Source organism: Erythrolamprus reginae, chromosome Z, assembly GCF_031021105.1.
Source record: "Erythrolamprus reginae isolate rEryReg1 chromosome Z, rEryReg1.hap1, whole genome shotgun sequence".
Taxonomy (NCBI): Eukaryota; Metazoa; Chordata; class Lepidosauria; order Squamata; family Dipsadidae; genus Erythrolamprus; species Erythrolamprus reginae.
Genome location: NC_091963.1, coordinates 21,287,369 through 21,311,137, shown reverse-complemented (window position 1 = coordinate 21,311,137; position 23,769 = coordinate 21,287,369). Strand labels below are relative to the sequence as shown.

The following is a 23,769-nucleotide window of genomic DNA, read 5'->3' as shown; positions in this document are numbered from 1 at the left end:
TGCCACAAGTGGCACGCAGAGCCATATTTGCTGGCATACAAGCCATTGTGCTAGCTCAGCTCCAAAGTGCATGTGCATCCTGGTCAGTTGATTTTCGGCTCACATGGAGGCTCTTGGAGGGCGTTTTTGGCTTACAGAGGCATTTGGGGGAATCGGAGAGAGCATTTTAGCCCTCTCCGGACTCCAGGGAAACTGGGAAAGGCACAAAACGAGCTTACAAGGCCCACCAGAATTTGGGAAATGAGCCATTTCTGTCTTTTAGGGAGAGGGGTAGGCCGTTTTCACCCTCCCCAGGCATTGAATTATGGGTGTGGGCACTCACACATTGATTGATTGATTGATTGATTGATAGACAGATGGATGTAGATTGTTCTGAGTTCGGGTTTTGCCCCATGTAATATTTTGAATATCTATGTGACGTTTCAGTGAAATCGCATTCACCATCATCAGGCTGAAGTTGTAAACTATATTTACCGCAGCACGAAGCTTACAACTTCAGCCTGATGATGGTGAATGTGATTTCACCAAACCGTCGCATAGACATTCAAAATATTACACGGGGCAAAACCCGAGCTTAGAACAATCTACATACATATACCCGTGAAAATCTACAAACACACACACACACACACACACACACACACACACACACACATATATGGATTGTTCTGAGTTCGGGCTTTGCCCCGTGTAATATTTTGAGTGTCTATGCGATGTTTCAGTGAAATCACATTCACCATCATCAGGCTGAAGTTCCCCACAATCCGGGTCCTCATTGCACAACAGTACACACGCAAACACTTTCGGCACCCATGGGAAAACAGGTGCGCCATCACTGTGATATACAGAGTTTGTTGTGTATTTCTGTATATGTGTGCCTGACCCATAAAAATAGCAAAAAATAGCAAATTGGAGAAATGAACATTATGGCAGTACTTAAGAAAGTTTTCTTAAATGTAATCACACTAACTCCTCCCAATTATTTAAATAGATCTACTCCAAAAATGAATAAGTCAAGGTTTAACTCAACTACCTTAATACTAAAACAGGACATTGTTACATTTCAGATGATATTTTTATAAATTTTTAAAATTGATGTGGCTTTCTGGAGTTATTCTCAGCTATTTAAAAGAAGATACAATAGCACTGGGCCTCTTCAAATTAAGCATTTATTTTAAAAAAGCTTCTTCATTTTGTTAAGTTAATAATAAAGCAGTCTTTAAAAAATAAGTCTAATAATCTGAACATTCTATAGGCATTTATAGTTATTGACTTTCCTCCTTGCAGCAAAAAAAACAAATAGCCAGTTTCAGAACAGTGTGATGCCTGCAATTTGCCTGTTGCAGCTTTAGTTTCTCTTTCAGTTTAGCACTTGGGCAACTTCAATCAATTAACTGAGTGCCGGGAGGCAGATAATCAGTAGCTTATGCTAAGCAGGCTCTGCTGCTGTTTGCTGCAAGGAGGTAAATTGCTGGCAGGCAGAAACCAAAAAGTAGGGTTGGCTGGGTGGGGATACATTTGGGGTATAATATGCACCCAGGTTTTCACCCTCTTTTCAGGAGGAAAAAAGGTGCGTCTTATACTCTGAAAAATAAAGCAACCGAATTTTGCCTCATTTTATTACCTTTTTTTGCCATCATTGTTAAATCAATTACTGCAGTTAAATTAGTAACATGATTGTTAAATGAATCTGGCTTCCCAATTGACTTTGCTTTTCAGAAAGTCACAAAAGGTGATCACATGACCCTAGGCACTGCAACTATTCTACATGCTGGTTGTCAAACATCTGAATTTTGATCATGTGATTGCAGAGATGCTACAACATTGTTAAAAATTGTTGTTAAAAATGGTCATGTCACTTTTTCAGTGCTGTTGGCACTTTGAATGGTCACCAGACAAGTGACTGTAAGTCAAAGACTACTTGTATAGATATAGGGTTGCTTAGAGTGCTGCCAAAAAAAAAAAGTTTTTTTTTTTTTGCCCCACTACACTTTATAGATAATAGGTTTATAGTCTTCACCAAGTATATATGGAGTTGAAGACTGATTGCTATACAGTGAACCCTCGATCATCGCGAGGGTTCCGTTCCAGGACCCCACGCGATGATCGATTTTTAGCGAAGTAGCGGTGCGGAAGTAAAAACACCATCTGCGCGTGCGCAGATGGTGTTTTTGCTTCCACTGCCGCCCGCCCTTCGCCCGCCCACCCCGTTGCTCGCGCCTGGGGTGCGCGCGCGTTTGGGGACTCCCTAGATCCGCTCCCCAGCTGGGGAGCGGATCTAGGGAGTCCCCAAACGCGCGCGCTTTCCCCAGCAACGCGCGCGGGGTGGGGACTCCCTAGATCCGCTCCCCAGCTGGGGAGCGGATCTAGGGAGTCCCCACCGCGCGCGCGTCGCTGGGGAAAGCGCGCGCGTTGCTGGGGAAAGCGCGCGCGTTTGGGGACTCCCTAGATCCGCTCCCCAGCTGGGGAGCGGATCTAGGGAGTCCCCACCGCGCGCGCGTTGCTGGGGAAAGCGCGCGCGTTGCTGGGGAAAGCGCGCGCGTTTGGGGACTCCCTAGATCCGCTCCCCAGCTGGGGAGCGGATCTAGGGAGTCCCCACCGCGCGCGCGTTGCTGGGGAAAGCGCGCGCGTTGCTGGGGAAAGCGCGCGCGTTGCTGGGGAAAGCGCGCGCGTTTGGGGACTCCCTAGATCCGCTCCCCAGCTGGGGAGCGGATCTAGGGAGTCCCCACCGCGCGCGCGTTGCTGGGGAAAGCGCGCGCGTTTGGGGACTCCCTAGATCCGCTCCCCAGCTGGGGAGCGGATCTAGGGAGTCCCCAAACGCGCGCGCTTTCCCCAGCTGGGGAGCGGAGCTGGGATGTCCCCAAGCGCGTGCCGCCCGCCCGCCCACGCCGTTGCTCGCGCCGCCGCTGGGGTCTTACGGGGGCAAGAGGGGGAAGACCCAGGGAAGCCTCTGCCCGGTGGGGAAACTCCACCATCTATGCATGCGTGGAAGGGCACGCATGCGCAGATGGTGGAGTTTACTTCCTGGTTGAAAACTCGCGAAATAGCCCTTTCGCGATACTTGAACACGCGAAACTCGAGGGTTCACTGTATTTCTATTTGCAGAATAATAGAATAACAGAGTTGTAAAAATCCTTGGACATCTCCTAGTTCAGCATTCCCCAACATTTCTGGCTTTGGGCGGGATGGTTCCAAGAAAGCAGCACATGATTCCATGGGCACTTGCCTGCTGTTCGATGGCCCAGTTTAGTATAGGCTCTGGCCCTGTACTAGGTCATAGCTCTGCATTACGGACTCCTGTGCTAGTCCAACACTGTACTGTATCATTTCAGACAAATGATAGGACAAAGGTTCTCCTATCTCTTTAAAATCTCCAGTGTTGGAGCACCTACTTTCAAGGCAAGTCATTCTACTTATTAAATGTTCTGTCAGGAAATTTCTCCTTAGTTCTATGTTGCTTCTCTCTTCAATTACTTTCCACCCATTTCTTCTTATCCTGCCTTCAGATGCTTTGGAGAACAGATTGACTCCCTTTTCTTTGTGTAACCCCTTAGATATTGATACTCCTATCATGTCACCCTAGTCCAATGTTGGCGAACCTATGGTACAGATGCCACAAGTGACACACGGTGCCATATCTGCTGGTACACAAGCCATTGCCATAGCTCTGCTCCAACCTGCATGTGTGTGCTGATTGTGTCTCACACAGATGCTCTGGGAGAGCGTTTTTGGCTTCCAGAAAGCGTCAGGGGTTGAGGGTGGGGAGGGCATTTTTATTTTATTTCCCCCTGGAGCCTGGAGAGGGTGAAACATGAGCCTGCTGGGCCCACCAGAAGTTGGGAAATAGGCCATTTCTGACCTCCAGAGGGTATTGAATTATGGGTGTGGGCACTCGCGCATGCGCGATAGCATGCACATGTGGTCTTTCAGCACCCGAGGGAAAAAAGGTTAGCCATCACTGCTCCAGTCCTTCTTTTTGATTAAACAAGACATTACCAAACTCCTGCAATCATTCTTTGAATATTTTATCCTCCGGCCCTCTAATTGTCCTTGTTACTTTTCTCTGTACTCTGGTCTCAATATCAATTTTATGTCATGGCAGCCAAAACTGGATGCAATATTTAAAGTGTGGCCTTACCAAGGAATTACATTTATATACACACATACATACATACATACATACATACATATATATAAATATTAAGATTTCATGTGATCTTGATTCTATTCTACTGTTAATACAGCCTAGAACAATGTTGGCTTTTTTGGCACATGGCTCATACTTAAGTGACTGTATACTAGAACTCCAAGATACCTCTTGCAGTCACTACTATTGAACCAGGTACCACCTACTCCAGGGGTATCAAACTCAAGGCCTGAATGCTGGGATACTGAAATCTGGTCTACAGGGCTGGCCTAGGAAATCACAAAGGACCAGCCCACAATGCCTCTGGCAGCTTCCTGCACCACTACACCAATCAAAACAGGGTGCAGGGGGACTCCAATGCCCCATTTTGGCCACAAGGTGTTGCAGAGGCATCCATCTCATCTCCTCCCATGACCCACAGAGAATTACAATGCTGATCTGGCTGTTAAGGAAATTCAGTTTGACACTCCTGATCCACTCTATACCTGTGTGCTTGTTTTTTCTTGACTAAATGTAGAAACCATACTTTTCTCATCACTGAATTTCATTTTGTTAGATAAAGCCCAGTATTCTAGTCAATTGAAGGCATTGAATGTTGTACAGTTGGCTGATAATCTGAATGATTTGCAGTCTATTATTACAAGAATCATTTTTGTTAAATTGTTGGTTTCAGCAATTCTAAAAATAACAATAGAAAGCAGCCAAATACAAAGATTTGGCATATCAAGACATCTTATTACGCTGTCAGTCATCCAAATATGCATTGTTTTTCATTTCTCTATACTTTACTGCCATGCCCCCCCCTTTTTTTTTCTTGTAGATAATGCAAATTGAAAAGCAATCAAGATCCAACATCAGGACCAAAATCCTTTCACTATGTGAAACCCAACTACATCTTATAAAATTGAGTAGATAAATTTGAGTCTCGGAAGGGGGATACAATTTACAGGGCAGAACATAGCAAACCAACTCTTCCAGAACAGGCATCTTAGAAATACAAAAGCACTATGGTGCAGGAATCCTTTGTATCTCCTCTTCACATATGCTAGTGGAATAGTCAAAAAATGCAAGTGTATGAAACTTTGTATAAAGAATAGCTTATTAAGGATTGAGTAGGCACAATTTATTACAGAATTTTTCCAGCAAAACAAGTTGAAAAGTAGTACTGTATAAGTATTTTTTGCTTGCCAACAATAATTGGGAATGGGAAATCATTAAATGACATTGTTATAAGGCATAATATCACATGAGCCCCACCAATTTACTACAGCAGTTCCATTGCTGTTTCTTAGGTGAATCCCTCATAATCTCCTTTTGCAACCTCCTAGTTGTTTACCCCTTAACTTTGATAGTTGGAAGCTGGCAGTGAAGGTTGCAAATGACAATCCCAATTGTGGGATGCTGCAACTCTCATAAATGCAAGCTGGTCACCAAGCACCCAAACCACAATAATGTGATTGCAGACAACAACTATGAGGACCTGTCAGAAGTATCCTAGCAGCCATAACTTCAAGCACTGAATGAGTGGATATTAAATGAGAATTACCTGTACTGTATACTGATCATTAGTCTTGTAAAGAATCTACAGAAGTTAATTAATCGCTAAGGATTGTTTTTTACATTTGACTTGATACCAGTACACATATTCTCCAGGCATCAAATATCATTTCAAATACTAATAAAAGGATTGAGTTAATTCACCCCTAGTATTGGGCATATAAAACAATATTTTATAATACAAAGAAATATTTTTATCACTCTGGTAATTAAAGTCACCCCATTTCTCTCACAAGAACAATAGGAATATTGGGGAAGAGCAATATTTATAAATTTATTTTATATTGTTTCCAGATTAATCCTTGATTTATAACCACTGTTGGGAATGGGACTTCCATCATTAAAGAAGGAGTCATGCCCAACTTTGACCTTTTGGGGGGCTAGTTTTTAAGCTAATCACATAGTTAAGCAAACCTGACTTCCCTCACTAAGTTTGCAAATGACAATCAAATGATCCCAGGATGTGTAACAATTGTAAATACTTGTCAGTTGTCAAGTGTCTCAGCACTGTTTATGATGCAACGGTTGTATGTGTGAAGACCAGTCATAAGTCACTTTTTTCAGTGTTATTGTCACTTTGAATGGTTGTAAATTGAGGACCAATAATTGAATTTTTCCATTCTTCATATTTCTTCTCTGTCTAACATTTGGGCAACTACTTTAAAAGTACTGTATTAACTGCTGAAGGTATGATTCCTACAACATTAATTCAAGAATAAACATTATGTTAATAATTATAAAATATAAAACTATGAAACATTTTTATAAATAAGACCTAAAATGTAGTCTGTTTTCCATACAAGTCCTAAAATAAAATGAGAGCTCAAATGCATAATTATGCATTATGCATGTTCACTGATTTATTGAGGAAAACAATATAAAACTACATATTGTGTATAAAAGTATATTGCACGAATCTGCTTTAGGTCCTTCGACAACCTTTCTATATAGGATTAAAGTCAGGACTTTTGACTTGGCAACTCCAAAACAGTAATTGTCTTCTGTTTTAACATTTTTTGGTCATTGTCTTGCTGCATGACCTACTTTCTGTGAATTTCAATTCATAGACAGATACCTCAACACTTTCTTATAGAATTTGTTGGTGTAATTCAGAATTCCTATCAATGAAGATAAATCCTCTCAATCCAAAAGCAGCATAGAAGGCCCAAATCACAATATTTTCAGTTATTTCAAAACTCTTTAAAAATAACCTTTTGCAGCCTAATGAGCATTAACAACTGTTTTTGGGAGGTAAGATTTCCCCATACCTGATAATCATCCTTTTGATTAAAAAATGTGAGTTATAATCCCAAAAGTTTACGCACAACACCCCCCCCCCCCCAAAATAAGTAGCTTTGACAATTTTTGACTCGTTTAATTGGGTCGTCTGTATCTGAGTTTAGGACTTGCACAGAAAACAACCCAAATTTAAGGCCATATTTATGCAGAAATATTAAAAAGTTAAAAACTGGCAGGAAAGGTTGTAAGTTTCTCTGATAAGTTCTAACTGTCTGCCTTCCTGTCACTGCACCACCCCCTACTTTTCTGGACCTCCATATATTTGCACACATTCATCTACTCATCCATCAATGGTCTCCTTCCTCAACCTTCTTGTGCTCATGTATCTGCTGCACCTTCTTTCCCTAACCTCCCTATGTTCACGTCCACCCTGTGTCGACTTTCCATGCACTTGTGCTGCACTTTCCCAACTTGTGTATAACCTGTACCATCATGAGGAGCAGCTTTGCATTTCTTACCTGGGACTCCTATTTAATGAATCACATCATGGATTATAACAACCAGGACTCTTAGATTACCATAGTTAAGCAATGCTGCCATGTGACATTGTTATTTATGATAGCATTGTTTGAGTGATGGCAATCCTAGTCCCAATTATTGTAACTCGAAAATTACCTGCACTTGTATAGCAATCATCTTTACAAGTCATTATGCCCATCATTCCAGGAAAGATTTAAATTTTTCCGGTGGCAGAGAAGAAGTATTCAATTGGTCTAGATAATTCATTCTGAATGCTTTGACTATCTATGAATATTGAGACAGAAGTGAATATTTGTAGCTCAGGATTGAAATGAGTGGTCCTTTACCCTCTGAGCTTGACTGTTTTCTTGCAGACGTTTCATTATCAAATTAGATATTATAGTGCTATAATCATTTCAGTCAATTAGATTCTAATCTGATACTCATTTTGATATGTTTATTACAACCATCACATTTATGGAATCTAAGTAGACCTTGACTTGCAATCCTTTATTTAGTGACTGACTGAAGTTACAAAGGATTGCAAGTCAAGGTCTATTTAGATTGAAAAAAGTGACTTGTGGCCACTTTTCACTCTTTTGATGGTTGCAGCATCCTCATGAGAACATGATCAAAATGTGGATGCTTGATAAATGGTTTATAAATGGTTTGTATTTATGACAGTATCCTGGGGCATCTGATTACTTCTTAAGACTTTCTGAGAGGCAAAATAAAGAGTGAAGCGAGATTCACTTAACAACTATGTTACAATGGTAACTTGGTATTCAATTACTTTGAAACTTGTTGAATTTGGTACTCAACACATTCTGACACAAAAATGTTATCCTGGTATGCATCAATTTTTTTGGTACTCGACATGCTGAAATAGGCAGGAGAGAATAGCCACGGAAAATGGACAGGAAGTTAGCGGTGGAGCGGTGGAAAACAGACAGTTGGCCATGTCAGGAAGGTTGCTGCAAAAGGAAGCGGAAAACAACTGCACAGGGTGGACAAGAAGGTGACCACACTGGGAAAGTCACTGACATAGGAAAAGGGACATACAGGAAGTCCTTCCTGGCCAAAACAAAGGGTCATATGATACAGGGAGTTTGTTTAGTACTTGTTGCACCTCCTACAGCAATTAATCATGAGTATTGAGGTACAATTTACTAACAAATGCAGTGACTGATGTAATAACTATGGCAAAAAGGTAATAGTAATGGAGCAAAACTCACTTAACGATCGTCTCGCTTAGCAACAAACGTTTTGGCTCAATTGTGGCTGAAAGTCAAGGACTACCTGTATATATTTAAATTACTGGATCAAAAACCAAATTAGTTATATTTAATTGGGAAAATGGAGTGAATGTTATAAATGATAAGAATAATTTGGAGTGAATGTTATAAATGATAAGAATAATTTTAGGCAGAATTGTGTCACTCTTGCTTAAAAACTTGTAAAGATGGAAAAATGAAGTGTTATGATGCATAAATGCTGATAAAAGTGTAATAGGTACTGTGTGGTTTAGAGGTAAATCTTGCATATTGAATGCTTTGTGCAATGAGAATTTGAAGTTACAACAGCAATGAAAACTATCATTGCAATGAACATGCAATGTAACAAGCAATTTCTGTGAAATGTTTGCTATTACAGTCAGCTAGTATGGGCCATTTTTTACACGATTCTTCTTTTCTCTCCTCTGCCTGGCAGAATGAGGTATGCAATGAGAAATATGTTGGTGGATTGCCCAGTGCATTTGTAGCTTTCAGATTAAAGCAGTATAAGCAAATAGCACCAGATCATTCCCTTCCATGTATATCCCCCATTGTGTGCCTCTTTATTGACAAATAATTTGCCTTCTTAATTATCACAGCACTGGGATGAAAATTTCAAGGTAGCTGAGTGAGAAAAATTGTCACAATCATACAATTTTCCATTTAGTGAATGCATTACCTGGTAACTGAATTGTCAGTGGTTGCTAACTACTCTCTTGGGAAGGAAATAGGTTTACTAAAAGGACAAAAAAGGGTTGCGCGTAAGCATTTACCTTTGCCTACCAAGTACTTTCAAGTGAGAAATGGATATGTCAAAAGATGTGGCCAGGAGAACCTTAAGGTAACAAAGCTTTTCTTTTCACTACTCACTTGGATTGGTACAGTGCACTATATATGGTGTTGCTTTTAAGATGATTTAGAAGCTATAATCCAAAATAAGCAGCCCATTTGTTAATTGGCATATATCAATAAAAGCATTTTACTTGGTCTTTTAGATACAATTCAAAGCACTAGTCCTGACCTTTGGTTGCTTGGCACCTTAGGACCAATAAAATTGTCTTCTCTGGACAAATTCAACATATCTGATTCAGTCATCCTTTTGTAAGATGCCTGTGGTATGCAATAGCCTTCCAGTAGATTGTCCTATGTTAGGCTTTCTGAGCATTTTTATAAATTGAATTGTTTTAGAAAGCCTGTGATGAGCGAAATGAAACTATCCATTTATTAGGGGTTCTTGTTTAATTTTACAGTGCTTAATTTTATATTATGGATGTTTTGTTGTACTTTATTGCTATGTAATATCCTGTTTCCCTGAAAATAAGGCCAAGCCTGATTTTTGAGGTGGACCTAAATATACTCAAGTCCTAGTGAAGGAGTGGGCATGGCCAGCATAGGAGGCAGCCCTTTCCTTCTCCAGTCACCTCAGGACATCTCATCCCTTTAATTGATCAGCTAAGTTGCTACGGCTGCCATTCACAATTCAGCTGATTCGCAGGTGCTGTTCAGGCCACCATCTCCAGCAAGCACATCCGCTTTTGCATCCAATTGCGGCTTCAAAAGAAGCCAGAGACCAAGCAACGCACCCCACATGCTTCATGCTCTGCTTACCTAACCGTGACAGTCACAGCAGGCAATTCTGTCCACAGAACTGCTGCCTCATGGGTGACACTCAGGCTACCACCTCCAACATATGAGTTTTGCCATCAATTGTGGCCACAAAAGCAGGAGGCCAAGCAATGTGCCCCACGCACTGGCCTTCCAAACAGTACTGTAGTAGCAACTATCTATAATTTTTTTACCCCTATTTCGTCCTATTTCACCAGGCCAGGATGAAATAAGGGTAAAATAATTGCGGATAGCTGCTGCTACAGTACCTTTCAGAAGGCCAGCATGAGGCATGGGTCTCCTGCTCCAGAAGTGACTGTGCCCAAGGAAAACTTGGAAAGGAATGCAGCAGCGAATTTGAGTCTAAGAGGAGCCAGGGCGGCGGCGGTGGAGGGGGTCCAGTGCTGCTCCACCATTCTTCATTCTCTAGAAATGGAGTCTTGGGAGGGGGAAATGCCATTCTTAGGCAGAAGGGCTATGTTGGTATGTGCATAAAAAGCACAAAGTGAAGGAACCAGCAGCCACGGATTAAGGAGCTTTGTAAAACATCATGCCTACATGCAAAGTTTGGTGAGGGAGGGGGAAGAGATACTTCCCTCTCTTGGCAGTGTTTTGCTTGAAAATATTTGAGAATCAGACCAGAGAGAAGGAGGAAGAAGCCCTGTGAGGAGACACTGCCAATGCTGCCTCCTGCTGAGGCCCAGACAAATAGAACTAAGTTCATTAAAGACGTTCCTTATCTGGCTGGCCCACAAGACACTCACCTCTTCGGGATGAATCAGAAACTTCGCACCCCGGCCCAGGCTTCCTAAATCTCTCGCTCCCTAGATTGTTGCCCCACCACACCCCACGAAGAAATTTCAACCCGACTCAAATGCAACATCCAGCCACCTTTTCAGCCTGGTGGAACTCTTCTTTGAAAGGATGATCTGCAGGGGTGTGTGAGGGGGAGAGATTTCTTGCACATCAGCAGCAGCATCTCCTCAGAGAGCTTCTTCCGATGTGGATTTCCATGCTTTCCTTTATGGGAGTTGCTTCGTATATCGGACAAATGGCCGTGCTTGTTAGAGTTGGCAGCACCCATGAAGCAGCTGTTCCATGGACATAATTGCCTGCTTTGATTGTCACCATTAGGTAAGGAGGGTGCGATGTATGTGGGGTGTGTCACTTGGCGTCCGGCTTCTTTTGCAGCTGCAATTGGCTGCAAAAGTGGCCATGAAGACCGAGGCCTGAGCGGCACTGCCAATCAGCTAGTTCCTGAATGGTGGGATGGCCTGCTGCAACACTTTGGGAAACTGGCACAAGGGACCACTCGACCTCCCCCAGTACTGGGGCGGGGGGAATAAGATCCCTGAAAATAAGGCCAAGAACTTATCTTAGGGTTCAAAAAATAGACAGCGTCTTCTTTTTGGGGAAACACAGCATTACACTGTATTGTGAAAATCATATGGGTTCAGGAAAAGAGCTTTTTCTGCTGTGACTCCCCCCCTTTGGAACATTGCGCCCCTTGAAGTGAGATCCACCCACACTCTCTTCACTGTCCAAGAGAGGCCTGCCTCTGCCTATTGGCTTGGGGTCCTGATGGAGGTAGCCAACTTGTGGTCAGTAGATTAAGACAGTGATTTTCAACCTTTTTTGAGCCACGGCACATTTTTTACATTTACGAAACCCTGGGGCACATTGAGCGGGGGGGGGGGGCGGCTAAAAAAAGTTTGGACAAAAAAATTATCATTCTCTCTCTCTTCCTCCCCTTCACTCTATTTCTCCCTCCCTCTTTCTCTCCCTTCCTTCCTCTTTCTTTCTCTCTCTCTCCCTCCCTACCTCCCTCTATGTCTTTCTCTCTCTCTCCTTCCTCTTTCTTTCTCTCTCTCTCTCTCTCCCTCCCTCTTTCTTTCTCTTCCTTCCTCTCTTTTTTGCTCTCTTTCTCTCTCCCTCCCTACCTCCCTCTATGTCTTTCTCTCTCTCCCTCCTTCCCTCCCTCTCTTTCTCTCTCTCTTGCTTTCTTTCTCTCTCTTTCTCTCTTTCTCTTGTTCTCTTTCTCTCTCTTGTTCTCTCTCTCTCTCTCGCTCTTTCTCTCTCTTGCTTTCTTTCTCTCTTGTTTTCTCTCTCTCTTGCTTTCTTTCTCTCTGAGCTTCGCGGCACACCTGACTATGTCTTGCGGCACACTAGTGTGCCGCGGCACACTGGTTGAAAAACACTGGATTAAGAAGACCTCATCTCCACCCTATTGGTATATTGGCTCCGTTCTTAAGTTTTGTTAACTTTTAATATTTTAATGTTTATAACTTCTCATTTTATGATGTTGTAAGCCATCTAGAGTTGCTCAACAGTGAGGCGGGTTGCATATACATTTAATAAATAAATAAATAAATAAATAGAAAAATGGTTAGTTGTGAATTTATGCACTTGGCACATATAGAAACTAGTGAATAGCTAAATATAAAAGTGAGAGTTCAGTATGTAAAAAATAAAGTGGAATGCAGTGGGTTTGAGGTAATTAAATAGTATCTGTAGGTAAAATATGAATAGAGCCAAGAATGAAGCATTTATGGATGAAAGTGAGCTGAATATAGATAAGAGTGTCTATGGAGATTCTCAGTCAGTCAGGTCATGGTTGTCCCAAAGATGTTTTTTCAAGAGGCAATTGGACTTTCTGGTTCTTCTTTGAAGAGGTTTTGTTTCTCATCCAAGAAGCTCCTTCAGCTCTGACAGGCTGGTGGGGAATGGAATGATTTATGAATGACACAATGTGAGAAAACAAATCCATCAGGACAAGTTTCAGCAGTTCATCTGCATGGCCACTCTTTTGCATACAGTCCATATTTTGGACCAAGAGGATCACTGGTTTGAAAGAGGGGTCAAAGACGCAATCTATGTCCAAATTGAATTGTCTTCTCTCAACGGGGGGGGCGGAGGGGGGATATAATAGCATCTATCTCCAGTCTATAACACAATCTTTTCACAGTTCCCAAAAGGTTCCACATCCATTTGAACTGCTCAGGTTATGCTGAGGACACATATAAACTGCCAAGTGGCCTAATGACTCTCTAAAAGAATGCAAATGACCACTTGTCAATAAGGAGTATAAATCCTTCCATTCCCCACCATTCAGTCAGAGCTGAAGAAGTTGCATAGATGAGAAGCAAAACGTCTTCAAAGAAAACCAGAAAGTCTAGTTGCCTCTTGAAAAAGCACCTTTGGGGTAGAATTGAGTGATTAATATGAATGATAAGAATAAAACCTGAACTCCAAAACAATTATATGAAGGATGACTGTATAGCAAAAGGAATGCGATTAATCCATGCATCTCCATAGATGAATGGAGATGTAATCATAAAACTGAGATGTGAGAGAAGCAAGAATAGTTTGCAAGGACAGAAAAAGAAGTGTTGGCACAAACTAGATCCATTTATACATCTATTTTGTTTAATTAATTTTAATCTCTATTTCTTATTCTTCTTTTGCACTGAGCATTGCCAAAGTCAATAATTTGATGGTTTTCTGTAACAAAGTCACAAACAATGGCATACAATCCACAATAGCTGGATTAAGTCACCATGCCAAACCACATCACAGTGTTTCATGAGGAGCAAACTCAGTCACTGTAATAAAACTAATTCTGCCTATTTATTTTTATGACTCATTTTATTATAAAACACTTTACAAAATGCCACCTTTCAAAATTAACTGTTACTATTTAAAGTATCCACATTTGACTGAAACAGCAACGGAAGTTTTTGTCTGTAACTATTAACACATACCTCAAATTGTTATATGAAATGGTAAGATCAATCCACAAACAAGGGGCTAAATGTCAAATCTGCACACAGAAGGAAGAAATTTATTGTCTGGTGTTCATTGGCCTCCATTTATTTATTTATTGGGTTTATATGTCGTCAACTCTGTACAACAAAATTAAAACATCCATGGTATAATATGGTATGTAAGTAATAAACATGCATAGTTAAATATAAAAAACAGTATCAAATCACAATATTAAAATGTTCACAGTAAGAAAAATAGCTCCAACTCCTCAAATTATATTAGTATATGAATCACACATGCTATAGGAGAGAACTGCATGACTATTAATAAACTAGCAAAATGACATCAATGGTCGAAGGGCTTTTAAAACAATTCAGTTTTAATGTTTCTTAGAAAACTATGGGAGTAGGAAGGTTAATAATAATAATAATAATAATAATAATTTATTAGATTTGTATGCCGCCCCTCTCTGAAGACTTGGGGCGACTCACAACAATAAAAACAATGTTACAGTGGAACAAATCTAATATTAAAAGAGAAAAAACATATAAAACCTCATCATTTAAAACCAAACAACACATACATACCAAACATAAAATATAAAAGCCTGGCGAAGGTGTTTCAGTTCCCCCATGCCTGGCAATATAGGTGGGTCTTGAGTAATTTACGAAAGACAAGGAGGGTGGGGGCAGTTCTAATCTCCAGGGGGAGTTGATTCCAGAGGGCAGGGCCGCCACAGAGAAGGCTCTTCCCCTGGGGCCCGCCAAACAACATTGTTTAGTCGACGGGAATCAGAAAAGGCCAACTCTGGGGAACCTTATCAGTCGCTGGAATTCGTGCGGTAGGAGGTGGTTCTGGAGATACTCTGGTCCAATGACATGTAGGGCTTTAAAGGTCATAACCAACACTTTGAATTGTGACCGGAAACTGATCGGCAGCAGTGCAGGCCACAGAGTGTTGTAGAAATGTGGGTGGATCTGGGAAGCCCCACGATGGCTCTCGCGGCCGCATTCTGCACGATCTGAAGTTTCTGAACACTTTTCAAAGGTAGCCCCATGTAGAGAGCGTTGCAGTAATCGAACCTCGAGGTGATGAGAGCATGAGTGACTGTGAGCAATGACTCCCTGTCCAAATAGGGCCCCAACTGGTGCACCAGGTCAACCTGGGCAAACGCCCTCCTCGCCACAGCCCAAAAATGTTAACTGTGGATCGAGGAGGACGGCCAAGTTGCGAACCCTCTCTGAAGGGGTCAATAATTTCTCCCCCAGGGTAATGGACAGACATATGGAATTGTCCTTGGGAGGCAAGACCCATAGCCATTCCGTCTTGTCTGGGTTGAGTTTGAGCTTGTTGACACCCATCCAGACCCCAACAGCCTCCAGGCACTTCCACTGCTTCGTTGACTGGACATGGGGTGGAGATGTATAACTGGGTATCATTGGCATACTGATGATACCTCACCCCATGCCCTTGGATGATCTCACCCAGCGGTTTCATGTAGATATTAAATAGCAGGGGGGAGAGGACTGACCTGAGGCACCCCACAAGGGAGAGACCTCGAGGTCGACCTCTGACTCCCCCACTAATACCGACTGCGACCGGCCGGAGAGCTGGAGGAGAACAGTGCCCCCCACTTCCAACCCCTCCAGCCGGCGCAGAAGGATACCATGATCGATGGTATCGAAAGCCACTGAGAGGTCAAGAAGCACCAGGACAGAGGACAAGCCCCTGTCTTGAGCCCGCCAGAGATCATCCATCAACGCAACCAAAGCAGTTTCCGTGCTGTAGCCGGGCCCGAATCCAGACTGCTGAGGGTCTAGATAATTGGCTTCTTATGAAGGACCGCTGGAGTTGGAGTGCCACCCCCTTCTCAACAACCTTCCCCATAAAGGGAAGGTTGGAGACTGGACGGTAGTTATTAAGCACGGCTGGGTCCAGGGAAGGCTTCTTGAGAAGTGGGCGCACAAGTGCCTCCTTATAAGGAGCCGGAAAGGACTCCCTCCCCAAGGAGGCATTGACAATCTCCTGTATCTAGCTCCGTGTCACTTCTCAGCCGGTTGAAACCAACCAAGAGGGACACGGATCCAGTAAACAGGTGGTGGAACTCACAGCTCCAATGGCCTTGTCCACTTCATCAGGTGTCACCAAATCAAACTCCCCCCAGACAGATGGACAAAGACATTTAGCCCCAGTCACCTCGACTGACTCGTTGTCAGCCGATACTGCTATACAATTGAAGTCGAGATCCGCCTGGATCCGAGCAACTTTATCAGCAAAAAACGAGTTAAATTCCTCAGCACTGCACTGCAAGGGCTCCCCAACTTCCTCCTGATTTAGAAGGGAGCAGGTCACCCTAAACAGAGCGGCCAGGCGGGATTCCGCTGATGCAATCAAGGCGGCATGCTACGTGCATATTGCCACCTTAAGCGCCACTTTGTAAGTCTTAATAAAAGCTCTTACAAGTGTTTGATCAGATTTGGACTTACTCTTTCTCTTACTCTCTCTGATCCACAATATTGAAGCCATTACCTAAAAAAATTAATTTGTATTCCCCAAATTTCACAAATCACAAGATCCTCAAGATGTTTTTTTCTTGAGATGTACATACTAGTGTATCTTTTCTAACAGGAGAATAAGAGTTCTGGAGATACCTCAGGGCAAAATCATAAAGGCTTAATAGGAGATAAAGAACACTCTAAAACCTACTGACAGCCAATACAAGGACTTCAGAACAGGTATGTCTCTTTGGTAGTTATCACCTAGTAGTAAACAGGCTGTCATGATTTCTACCAATTGCAGGTAGTTTTCAGAGTGATAGAAGTCATTTAGTCCAGAAGATATTTTATCAGTGAAGGATGGATACTTAGTAGGTTTCTGAGGATATTTATAATGGATACTTTATGTTGTTGATGTTAACCTTTGTTGTGAATCTTTCATAGTATCATGGAGTGGTAATACCAGTCTCAAAAAGAGCTGCAACCACCAAAAAAACCTTCCATAGATCAGTGAATTTTCTAATTATCACCCTCACTACTTCATTTATGCAGCTGCTCTTACAGATGACTGATTCTGAAATATTTTCAATCTACATTCAGCCTAACTTAAAGAGAAAAAAAAATCAATCACACTGGTTGATTAACATCCTGTAGGAAACTGAATGATTCACTTAACTTGGATCTCTAAGTGGCTCTTGATCAAATGGCTCTCACTGATAATTTCTATTAGATGTTGGTGTACTATGTTATATTAGTTCTACTTGTAGTGATAAGCCTCAGACAATATTACTGAATAATGGCACCAAGGCAGTCAGATGCTGCAAGCCATTATCTTTATGAAACTGATCAAGGCAATTATCAGAATTTTCATGGCTTGGTATCATTAATAATATGCCGATATATTCATTTTTTTGTAATATTTATCTTGAGAGAGGCTATACAGGCTATACAGAAGCAATGGGTGGATGCAGTGATTAGATAGTGCAGGAGGTGCCAATCTCCAGGCCACTGGCCACTCATCAGGCCTTCAGTCTTTCAGAACCCGGCTGTGGATGTAGTGGATGAGTGCCTTTGCGCATCTCCACTTGCACACAGGCCCATAGGAACACAGGCCCACTACTCATGCAAATGAAGCACTCACACATGCAAGAGCGCTCCATTTGCATGAGTAGCGGGCCCATGTGCCTGCCACTCATGCAAATAGAGCTGTGCAAGTGCTTGCATGCCACTCGTGATGAAACAACCCTTCTCCTCTGGTCCACAAAGTAGGAAAGGTTGGGGAACCCTGATATAGCAGACTTCAACTGCTGAATCTTGGACACAGATATTTTTGTCGGTTAGTGCTTTCTGTGTACATGCATTTGCCTGTTCTATCTGGGTTGCATTAAATTAGAATGAACAGAGAAGTTGGAGCTAGAATCACCAAAATCACTGAAAGTTTAAGTGACCCCTATGGTCAGAAATACCATTACTAATCTTGATGGTAATATCTTATTTTGAATGGAAATAATCTGACTAGTTTTTTATAAATCTTATATTTTGATTATTAGAGCACTCTGAAATTGATCTATTACAGCTGGAAAAAATATGGTGGGTAAGTTTTTTCTGTGGGCTTTTTAACTCTTGAATTTATTGCTTCACTTCTAAAGCTAATGTACTGACTGCCAATTTGCTAACAAGTGAAACTCAGGTTTGTATTTAAATATATACAATTGTAAGTATTTTTGTACCAATATATCTTCACATCTTTAAATAACTGACTTCTGTTTGATCATTTAAAAAATAAAATAAAATAAAAAACATAGTCTATTTGTTAAGAATCCTATCAATTAAGCAAAGCATGGTTAAATGTGTGAAATCATTATTGTCACATAGAGAAAAGCTTCAATTTAAGATATCATTAGGGAAACTGATTATTTGCTTAATCTGGCTTCCAAAAATAAGGAAAAGAATTAGACGGAAGCAGTTAAGGGGTATATATAAGGAATTAAAATCCTAATACTAATGGAATTGGGGGGAAATTCTGCACTGCAAAAAAAAAGATAATTGAGCTATATGTTCCTTATTCAAGAAGCCTAACTCATTCACAAGGTTATTTTGCATATTCAAATTCTTAATATTATATTCATGACTCTCACCATTTTATAATGCACTGCTATCAAAAGAAAATTGGATTGTTGTTGAAACTGATAGCAAAATTTTCAAACGAAAAGCATCAAGAATAGTCCTATTAATCTATTGGCTATTGAGAATATCTGGTTTTATATTAAATAATCTGAATTAAATGTAAACCATCACAACTGAAACCACAGTAATTTTATTCTTTGCAGTTATCCTGTTTATATGAAGCACAAAAGTGTATTCACTTAGATGCTATCAGCAAGATGAGAATGACAAATGTTTACTAATTAAATTTTAAGAAGTGAATATAAAGCTGTATTTATACTGACCAATATGTTAATCCTGGATACACTTTCTATAGAAAGTAGAAAAACAATTTTGAATTTCATGTACTCCCTACAGAAGTAAATGTAGGTGAGATGAGTATCTGTCAATATACAGACCTGAATATTAACACATGCTACTGTAAATATATATAGTACTATAGAATATTAATAACAACTGGAATTATAAAGGAAATATGTGGCAATAGGTTAACAAAGCAAGCAAGCAAGCAATGATATAAAGAAATAAAGCCAGGTTATGGTTAGGGGGGTTCACGTATACAAGTCACACTGACACATAAGCACAGGCTATTTATTTTATCTAAGGTTACTATGCCCAAGTAGCATGCTAATAGACAAAAGCCTGATCATTCAAGCAAATTAAATCAAATTGGTGGGGATAATATATATCTTGATTTGATTTTCTCAAAGAAACATACATTTTCTCAAATGACAAAGGTATCAAACAGAAGTTAGAATATTTTCTATAAACAACCAAAAAACCCTGAAAGATACATGCAGGGCAGGACAGGACAATAACAGTTCCTTTAATTTTAGTTGAAAAAATGGGTAAGACTTGGGGTGAAGTTCAGAATCTGGTGTATTTTTTGTTATTACAGTTATACATGCTCAGGAATTGATTCTACATCATGTAAAAAGAGATTTTCTTGGCAATGGACAACAATTATTTGTGGATGTACCGTGAAACTCGAAAAATTAGAATATTGTGCAAACGTTCATTTATTTCAGTAATGCAACTTGAAAGGTGAAACATAATATATGAGAGACTCATTACATGCAAGGCAAGATAGTTCAAACCATGATTTGTCATAATTGTGATGATGATGGGGTATAGCTCATGAAAATTCCAAATCCACCATCTCAGGAAATTAGAATACTACATGTGATCCATAAAACAAGGATTGTACATAGAACAATATCAGACCTCTGAAAAGGATAAGCGTACATATGTACTTAATACTTAGTCTGGGCCGCTTTTGCAGCAATTACTGCAGCTCTTCTGAATTGTTTGGTCTTGTGTCTCCCATTTTTCTTGGTAATGCCCCATAGATTCTCTATGGGGTTTAGGTCAGGCAGGTTTGCTGGCCAATCAAGCACAGTAATTCCATGGTCATTGAACCAGGTTTTGGTGCTTTTGGTAGTGTGGGCAAGTGTCAAGTCCTGCTGGAAAATGAAGTCAGCATTCCCATAAAGCTCATCTGCAGAGGGAAGCATGAAGTGCTCCAAAATCTCTTCATAGACGGCTGCGATGACCCTGGATTTAATGAAGCACAGTGGATCAACACCAGCGGATGACATCGCTCCCCAAATCAACACAGAGTGTGGAAATGTTTGCATCTCATTTGGATACCAAGGACCCAGAGTATGGAGGAAGAATGGAGAGGCACACACTGCAAGATGCTTAAGGGTCAGTGTGAAGTTTCCACAGTCTGTGTTGATGAAAGACATGAGACCGAACAATGAGCTGAAGGCCGCTATTGAAGCATCCTGGTCTTCCATAACACCTCAGCAGTGCCACAGGCCGATAACTTCCATGTCACTCAGCATTGAGGCAGTAATTGCTGCAAAAGAGGCCCAAACCCAGTACTGAGTACTTATGCATGTTTATACTTTTCAGAAGTTCGATATTGTTATATGTACAATCCTTGTTTTATTGATTGCATATAATATTCTAATTTTCTGAGATGGTGGATTTGGAGTTTTCATGAGCTGTACCCCATCATCATCACAATTATGGCAAATCATGGCTTGAACTATCTTGCCTAGCATGTAATAAGTCTCTCTCATATGTTACATTTCACCTTTTAAGTTGCATTACTGAAATAAATGAACTTTTGCACGATATTCTAATTTTTCACCTGACATTAAATGGCCAATTATTGAAACCTATCTTTGTCACAGTCTATTTCTTCTTCCTTCTCCTTGTTTGTGGTCTTATCTCAAGAAAAGCAGTCAAACTGGAGCCAACATTTGTTTCTTTTCAGTTGATTAAGAATGAGTATTCTTGGAAATAAAAATGACACTAGAAGAAGATAAATGTTTTGCAATATATCAGTTTTCCCACTTTTAATTAAAATTAAAATGCTAATAAGTAAGGTGCCTGGTGGCCTACTATTTCCAGTGATAACTATCTGAAAATTTTATTCTTTCCCAGGTCCAATTTTCTTTCCTGAAGTAGTTTGGCCAAGGTTACTGTGTTCTTGTTCCAGACTATCTCTGGGCCTGTTCTATTGTAGATATACTTCAATAATAATGTTGAGATGGTTCCTAAATGTTTTGTACTATTATCTATTTGGTAATCTATTTCATAATCATGATCACAATTTTAGGATACCTGACTTAGCAAAGTCTAATGGTTTAGGAGTATCCAGGTTATAATTTTCAACATAATTTATTAATAATTCTGTGCAAGATTCATTTAAAGCCTTTTATGCTTACATTCTTTTTATCCCTTCTTAGTTTTCATTTCTTTCTGAATTTCTTGTTCAGAATTTTAAAATGCAATTTCATATGATCCAATTTGTAAGAAAGTCTTACTAAATTTAAGAGTCTTAGTATCTCAGCAAACATATTTATTTATTAACTGGATTTCTATGCCGCCCCTCTCTAAAGATATACTATTAATCTATTAATTTCTATCACCAGGACTAGAAGCCTTGTGAGTCAGTGTATTTCTCTGTCTAAATGTGGGCAGCTGCACAAATTCAGAATAAAAGAAATCCAGCCTAATTTTTAATTCCCAAATTTACTATTAATCCAGGGGTCTCAAGGAACAGAGAAGAAACACTAGGTCTTTTCAAATTGATAGTAAGTAGATTTTACTAAAAAATAGTTTTGAATATTCACTACATGCATGAATTAAGTGGAACATGCTTTTTCTTGATTTAAACACCATGTCAATGAGACAAATATGTTACAGTTCAATCTTTAAACATTTGGTGTCAAGGATACTGTGATACAATCAAGTATGACATATGTATTAATATACTACTAACTTTACTTAAGTAAAATGTTCCATTTATGTGATTTATCCAGTTTTGAGTTATGTGCTTCCTATATGCTAAAGTCATTATTGTATTATGTACATTAGTAAACATGATTGTTATTACATTAGAATGTTAAAAGATTATTTACTGTGAACATTAAGACTCTTAAATACTGTTTCTATTTTTATTGCTGTTCACCAAAAAACTGAATTAATCAGATGGGTTAAAAAAACGTGGTTAAATAACCTGACGAATTTAACTGATTTTCCATATCCATATTCCAAGCCAATTTTATTTGGAGAAAACAGCACTATATTTCCAGGGAGCTATTCGGTTAAAAAGTAGCCAGTAACCAGGTTTTTCATTCCATTTCTTGAATTTCTTCCTGTAAACTGCACAACGCATGTTTATTACTTGCCCATGCAGTTCAAGAGCTACCTTCCTTCCCATAACTTAACTTGGGAGTTACAGAACTGTCAGCTAGCCCGACTGTTAAAACGTCAAAATCATCCATCCTTGTAGCCTGACCGCTAAATAGAATACAAAGACGCCACCTAGTGTCAAATGAGCAGAACCTCCGAGCTAATTCTGCTCGCGTTCTCGCAGCTGCTGCGGTATTAAGGCCCAGCCCAACGAACTAGCGGCATGACAAAATGGCGGCTGCCCGCCGAATCACGTGACCCCTTTGTGCCTTTCGGGAGGCTGAGGGGAGCCCGGCAGGCGGCTTTTGCACTCGAGTCGACATACATAGATATCTTAGGAGGGCAGATGGGGCTACTAGGGTTTAACATCACCCTCTTCCCGTAGGGCGAGGAAAGGAGGAGGAAGCGGGGAGAAAATGGCGGCCATTTTGTGCTTGCGCAGAGGCGATGGTGGGGGCCTGGGTACAGGGCGATGGCGGGGCTCGGCCGGAGTAGGGACGGGAGGGGGTCTCTCACGTACCGACTCCTCTTCCTTCTCCATGCCCGTGGGCATCTGCGGCACGGCCCGGTTGATCGAGGCATACTCGGCCAGGTCGGGCAAGTCCTCGCAGCGGAAGACGGGAAGCAGCTTAGACGCGTCCAGCGCCCGGGCCCGGAACGACAGTTTGCTCATGTTAGTCGTCGGCGGCTGCAACTGCTATGGCGGCTACTGCTGCTCCGGCAAAGGGGGGGGAGGCAGCGAGAGCGCTCCGAGATGAGAGCCGGACCCCACCGAGAGCTCTCATGGAGGGACCGGGGCTCCCGCGGCGGGGCGGGGCTCGCTCCGAGGCGGGTCCCAGCGGCGCCGGGTGGCGCGGCCAGGCTAGGGTGCCGGTTTCTCTCCTCACCGCTCCTGATCTGCTCAGTACGCCACAGCCAACATGGCGGACATTAAATCTCGACTGGCCGCCTCTTTCAGCCAACCCCAGCGCCACAGCCATTCCCACACTGCATCGCGCAAAAGCGCGGTCACGGCGTTGCTGAAGAGTGCGCGGCGCGAGCACGAGAAAGAGCGGCGGTTTTGACACAGCCGCTGGGCCGAAGTAGCTCTTTCCCGAAGCACTGTAGTTGTTCGGGTAGCGTTGAGCCACCCCAAACCCCCCTTTTATTCACCCGCTGGGAGACGAGTGAAAGGACGACAGCATCACTGCCGCCCGGAGGAAGATAGGGGAGAGAATACACGCCTCAGCCCTTGGAAAACCGGGAGCATCTCCTCAGACCTAGAGGAAGACAGTTGACGGTTTAAACGTATTGT

The 23,769-nt window shown here is 41.5% G+C and overlaps 1 protein-coding gene across 6 annotated transcripts in view; it reads right to left on the bottom strand.

Moving 5' to 3' along the window:
- The window catches only part of EPC1 (enhancer of polycomb homolog 1), an 89,679-nt gene that overhangs the window by 50,162 nt on the left and 15,748 nt on the right, over positions 1-23,769 (bottom strand). For 2 of the 6 annotated variants that reach the window (XM_070728749.1, XM_070728751.1), the window contains exon 1: positions 22,996-23,455. The exons of 2 other annotated variants lie outside the window; for them this stretch is intronic. Coding sequence is in view for 2 of the 4 variants with exons in the window: in XM_070728751.1 (XP_070584852.1) it covers positions 22,996-23,148 (153 nt within the window). In the remaining 2 variants the exon portion in view is untranslated. Of the gene's footprint in view, positions 1-14,102; positions 14,244-22,995; positions 23,655-23,769 lie in introns of those variants that run through there. 2 more of the 6 variants (XM_070728745.1, XM_070728747.1) reach the window with 2 other exon arrangements.